We start from the raw sequence: 6,486 nt of genomic DNA, 5'->3' as shown, positions 1-6,486 counted from the left end.
CTATTTTCACAATCATGTGTCAATTCAAACTGCACATTCTTACACGTTAGTTGTGTCAATGATTTGACAATCTGAGAAAATCCTGAGATGAATATCCGGTAATAACCTGCCAAACCTAGAAAACTTCTTATCTCTTGAGCTGATTCCGGTCGTGCCCAACTCAACACTGTTTCGATCTTGCTAGGATCCACTGATATCCCATCTTTGGATATAACATGTCCCAAGAAGACAACTTTTTCGAGCCAAAACTCGCACATTTTCAACTTAGCATACAGTTGGTGATTCCTTAAGGTTAGCAACACAATCCTTAAATGTTGTGCATGCTCTTTAAGGCTACGAGAGCATGCCCGTATGTCATCAATAAAGACAATGACAAACTTGTCAAGATACTCTTGGAATATTCGGTTCATCAAATCCATAAATACTGCTGGAGCATTAGTCAAACCAAACGGCATCACTAGAAACTCGTAATGCCCATACCTTGTTCGAAATGCAGTTTTAGGGATACCACGTTGATGAACTCGAAGTTGATGATACCCAGACCGTAAATCGATATTCGAGTACACTGAAGTCCCTTGCAATTGATCACACAAATCATCAATCCGTGGTAACGGATATTTATTCTTGACTGTTACTCGGTTCAACTGTTGATAATCTATGCAAAGTCGCATAGACCCATCCTTCTTTTTAACGAACAACACTGGTGCTCCACATGTAGACACACTGGGTCTAATGTACCCCTTGTCAAGAAGAACTTTTAACTGTTGTTTCAACTCTTTCATCTCTGTTGGTGCCAATCTATAAGGAGCTCTGGAGAGAGGTGCGGTTCCTGGTACCAACTCTATCTCTGCTTCCACTTCCCTCTCCAGAGGAAATCCAGGAATTTCATCGGGGAAAACATGAGGAAATTCATCGACAACTGGAATGTTCTTTATGTATATTATCCTTTGATACGTCAACATCATAAATGAGATATCCTTCTCCTCCTTTCTCTAAAGCCCGTTGTGCCTTTATAGCGACACTACTGGCATTGGAGGTCGAGCTCCCTCACCGAAGAAGAACCAATTCTCGTCTCCTTCTAGACGAAACTGAACGAGACGTTGATAACAATTTACAATCGCTCTATAATTAGTCAATATGTCGATTCCCATAATACAATCGAAATCTTCCATAGCCAATATCATCAAATTGGCAGACAAGTATTTTCCCTCAAACTCTAACAAACAGTCTACTACAAGTCGCTTGGCTAAAACCTCTTGTCCCATCGGTGTAGACACCGACATCAAAACATCTAATGACACGTAGGGTAGTTTATGATTCTTAACAAACATTGATACTATGAATGAATGCGATGCCCCAATGTCAATTAATACATATGCAGGAATACCACATAAAAGAAAATTATCTGCGATGACTCTCTCGTTTTGCTCCTCAGCTTGTTCTTGGTTTAGGGCAAACAATTGCCTCTGAACTCATGGGCGTTGCTGAGATCCTTGTGATATTCCTCCACGACGAGAACCTTGAGCAGGAAAACCTTTCTGTTGCACAGTGGTCTTAACCTGTTTTCCACTGTAAGACCCTGTCATAGAACCTCTGCCTCCACTTTGATTCTCCAAATTAGGGCAATCCCTCTTCATGTGACCAAAACCACCACAATTGAAACATGCACCTGTTGCTCTTCGACAATTCTCCGTCTGGTGATTGCCTCCGCAGTGGCCACATTGCAGCTTTTTCCTACCAAAACTGTGCACCCCTCTAGAACCGGAAGAAGAAGAAGATAAAAACTTCTTGAAAGACTGACCCCTTGGTCCCAACGAACTAGAACTTTTGCTAGCTTGCATAGCCTTCCTGCAATACTGATCTCGGCTTGACGACAATGATTCACTAATCCTTCCTACGAAGTAGGATCGTCACAGACAGAAACCCGATCAAAAATCTCCTGGTTCAAACCATTCAAAAAGTGAGAATATTTTACTGCAGAATTCTCACTGATGTGAGGAGCATACGGCAACAGATCCTTAAAACACTTTTGGTAATCCTCAATGTTTGAATCTCCTTTCTTAATGGTCAACAGTTCCATCTCCTTCACCTGACGAAGAGCTGGCGGAAAGTGATGATTGATGAAGGCCTGACGGAAATGTTCCCAGCGAATCTGTCCATGCTGCTGAACTAGAATGGCAGAAACAGGTTTCCACCATTTCCGAGCTTTTCCTTGGATCATGAAATCAGCTACCTCCAACTTCTCATCTTCGTCATAGTGCAACACTCGAAAACACTGCTCCATGATATTGACCCAAGCTTCAGCAACATCAGCATTCTCATCTCCGGTCAATGGTGGAGGTCCAATATTCATGAAATCCATAATGTTGCACGGTTACTACGTCTCCTTTCATCATGATCTTGGTGACGCCTTCCGTCACGATCTCTACGACGATGTTCTTAGCCAGCCTCATCGTCGCCATAACGGCCATGTCCCACACTTCCGTGACTGCTTCCATCTCCTGATATTCTGAACGAGAAAACGATAAACCACAGAAAACCTCCACTGGATCACCACCAAAAACCCAACTGCTTTAGCCACTGCCCTGGTCGTCCGAACCGTCCAACTTAAGACCTGCCCCGTGGAATGGGGTGCACAAGATGAAAACAAGGACGTGAGCGACAATTGCCCAATACGAGAAAGTACGAGTATACAAACTGATATGATGCATGCGAAATGCAATATGTTCGGATATCAAGGATCAAATCAAGAATCTCATGCTCAGTCTAGATGCGCCTGAGTGTGTAGTATCTGATCTGTCCTAGGCATGTTTTGGCTCCCACACACATCATCAAGACGTGGACCTGCAATGTCCAGGTCATCAGAGCCCGCGGGTCCCGTCGGACACTGTATCTCTCGATGCCCCATCTTCCACAATACAGAATAGGGCTGAGCGGCTCAAACAAATGAGGTATATCTCAAAATATATCAGGCTCAACATGATATGTCATGCATAATATTTCAAAGCAGTAAAACATGTATCATGCAACAGATAAATATGCAGCATATAAGTGTGTATACTATGCTTGGATATCTCAGTCAGTACATCACATACCTCACTAAAACAGTCTGACATAAAGTTCTGAACCTAGACAATACCAATATAATGAAATCACTATCAAACCAGATCAATCATGTTACACGTTCTCCATAATGATCCTTAAATCACTATCTAAGGATTTAGGATTATACCTGCGTCCGTCTTCAGCCCACTGATGATGTCTCGATCTCAGTTCACCGACCCTCCTCGAGTCGACACTAGCTCCGAAACTTCCCAACACCAAAGTGTCCTAGAAACTAGCTAGAAAACCTAATATACAACTAGAATCTCTCTGAAGAATGCGGTGAAGGAAACAAAAGAATCGTCTTCCATTTATAGGATGCATCCATACTATTTCAGAAAATCCGAATCAATCTTATCTGTCACGTGTCAGAATCTCATTTGTCTAGTTGGATTTCTCGAGATAATGTAATCTGAAGTAGATCGGGTTATCCCTTTTTAAATTCTGTAGATCCCAACAGCTTGATCTCGATTTATCAATTCCTTAATAATACTTAATTAACAACTCATTAATTATCTCTTAATTAATACTTCGTTCAAAACAAGGATTCGGGTCATTACATACAGTGTCCTTAAAACAGATTCGTCCCCTCACGTATGTGCTTCGAGGATCGTCTTGGACGTCTGTTTCCTAGGATACAACGGAACAACTAGCAGTGACTTAGCACGAGACATTACTACGGAGAACTGAAAACGTACATTTACTTTAACACCGAGATTTAACGGAGGCCAAATAAAAAGCTAACAATATGAAATGCAAGAGAATATTTGAAAGAGAAAAGATTTTCATGTGTATGAAATGAGGAAATGAACACATTATTTATAAGCCCCAAAATGCATACCAAGAGTCATGCAAGATTAATTAACTCACGAATATGAAGAGTCAAAACTCTTCAACTAACTTAAGAATGTGGAGAGCCAAAAGACACTCTCATATTCATGAGACATAATTTTTATTCAAACTTCTTTAAATTTCCAACAGTATGTTCATCTTACCTTTTTCATGCATGTAATTTTTATTTTTTAGATATATGAATGTAATTTTTAAGATATATGTACTTGAGAATCATGTTTAAAAAATAAATGTACTTGAGAATCATTATACAATTGCATCTTTATAAAAGATATATGTACTTGAGAATCATGTTTAAAAAATAAATGTACTTGAGAATCATTATACAATTGCATCTTTATAAAAGGAGAAGGAAACAAAAAGCAGGAGGAAAACACAGGCTGTATTGTGTTGGGCGTGGACCCTTGTGAATATGATATGATTGGAAGAAAGTGTCGGTGGAAACTTGTGAATATGATTCGTTGGGCCCAACGTACAGCTGTGTAACCGCCCTATATGTTTGAGACCCTATCTTTCTTATTTAATTATATAATATTAGGGGTCCTGACATTCACGCAACTGTGGTAGGAATAAAATTTAATATTTCCATTATTTTATATCAAATACAATATTTGGTACATAATCATGTCTGTTTTTTGTAGCAAATTTTATTTCTTTATATATATATATATATTATATATATGTGTGTGTGTTTCCTTTTTACAAATCTTTTCCATGCTAAACAATTGAAAGAACAAACATAATATAAAATATTAGTGAATGATAGATAGTGGTAGATTTCTTAATAACAAATATGAATAAAATTCATTACAACTAGAGCTGGGATGATTATTCAGCATAAGCAATAATATATTACAATTAATAAGGAAAAAAAATCGGTTAAATAGAAACCATAAATAATATATTCTAAGGTTATAAAACAAGCTGTACAAAGCCAGAAAAATCTGTTAATTGATGAAAAATACCAAAAAAATGACAAAACACATTGACCACAAAAGCAACAATAAAAACAAAATATGATAGAAAATATAAATTTACAGATGAAAATACGCATGAATTCATTCTCGATTGCAAAAAAAAATTAAAACAATTGAATGATCGAATAATTTTGAATGAAAAAAACAAACCTTAAATTTCATAAAATTCTGGATTTTGTTGGAAACATAAAAAATGAACCATTAGGTAGTATGAATTAGAATGACGATTAATCAAATCATATGAAGTATAATGCTTATGTGTGAAATATTGTATAGAATATTAGAATATTACATATTGTCAATCTTAATAGTACTGTCAATTAAAAATTTAAAATTTGAGCCTAAAATTTGGATCTATAAATTATTAAAGAATTTTTTTTGTTGTTTTTAAGTAAGTTTTAGGAATTACGTATACAATATTAGAAGATCAAAATTTATAATATATATACACTTAATTTTTTTCCTAAAAACTACTATATATACCCGGTTTTTTTTTATCCAGTGTAGGCAAGCGGCGGCACTGAGCCTTAGCTGGCTCTGCCCATGATTACAACAATCATATCTTATATAAGAGTGACTTATTGAAAATCACTGTAACCCTCTTTTCTTCTCTCTCAAAGTAATACGACACAAAGCAAAAAATTTGACCACAAAATTTCAATAAAACAAAGTAAGTAGCATATTAAAATCTACAATTATCATACAAACCGGATGTACCATTTGAGCTTTGTGGTCTCCTATTGCCCATAAACGTTTGATTTGGTCCCAAATAAAAAAATTTGGGTTTCCAAATATTTACTTTCCCAATGAAGCCAACCTTTTTGCCTAACAACCAAAATTTCTACGTGGTTAGAGTTTTAGTAATTAGACAACTCAATATAATGAAAATTTATAACATAATAAAAACTTTCTGCACAAATTTGACATATAAATCGAAGAACTGAGTGTGAAAACTCTACTTGTAGAAGGATAAGGTTTTTTTGGTTACTGAGGGGAGGAATTCATGCTCCCTTCCGGTTGTTAACAAAAGGGAAGAAAAGAGAAACATGTCCAACAAGCCAACTTATAGCTCAAACTTTTATTGACTATAATGTAAAACAATATTTATTTTAATAATATTTTAAGATTTATTCAATTACGACATTATGTTTTATCTGAATATCATGCAAGCTGCATAGATAAAGTTCTTGAATATATAATAAGTATCATGAGACCTGCCCCTCAACGTAAGATCATGAAACTCATTAGGAATTGTATCATATATTCTAAACAGGATTCTAGTCGAATTAGTCACCTAAAATAAGGATAAATGTCGTTTGAGCTTGAGACTATCATCTGTGAGGTAAACGTCACGTTTCATTGGCAAGGGCATAGAGATGTTCATTCATACATATGATTGATCATATGATGATGCACTGAACAATCTTCCATCGGACTGTCCAAGTGGTTCTTACTTATCAAATGAAATAGTCCGCGGTTATGGTTATTTACCATTAGTCCTTTTGACATGGGACAATGTAGTGGCTATACGTACTAGCATATACTTTGATCCGTT

General features: G+C 36.6%; 1 protein-coding gene across 1 annotated transcript; it reads right to left on the bottom strand.

Annotated features, from left to right (window-relative positions):
* Positions 1-1,894: 1,894 nt before the first annotated feature.
* Positions 1,895-2,362, bottom strand: LOC140815538 (uncharacterized). The gene has a single exon (XM_073174619.1). It carries the CDS (start codon positions 2,360-2,362, stop codon positions 1,895-1,897), a length of 468 nt encoding a protein of 155 aa, XP_073030720.1.
* Between the last annotated feature and the right edge of the window lie 4,124 nt (positions 2,363-6,486).

Source organism: Primulina eburnea, chromosome 15, assembly GCF_022965805.1.
Source record: "Primulina eburnea isolate SZY01 chromosome 15, ASM2296580v1, whole genome shotgun sequence".
Lineage (NCBI taxonomy): Eukaryota > Viridiplantae > Streptophyta > Magnoliopsida > Lamiales > Gesneriaceae > Primulina > Primulina eburnea.
This window is presented reverse-complemented; position numbering and strand designations above follow the sequence as displayed.

What these genes read in the sequence shown, in the direction of transcription:
- LOC140815538 (XM_073174619.1), bottom strand. Translation starts at nt 2,362, where the DNA reads ATGGATTTCATGAATATTGGACCTCCACCATTGACCGGAGATGAGAAT.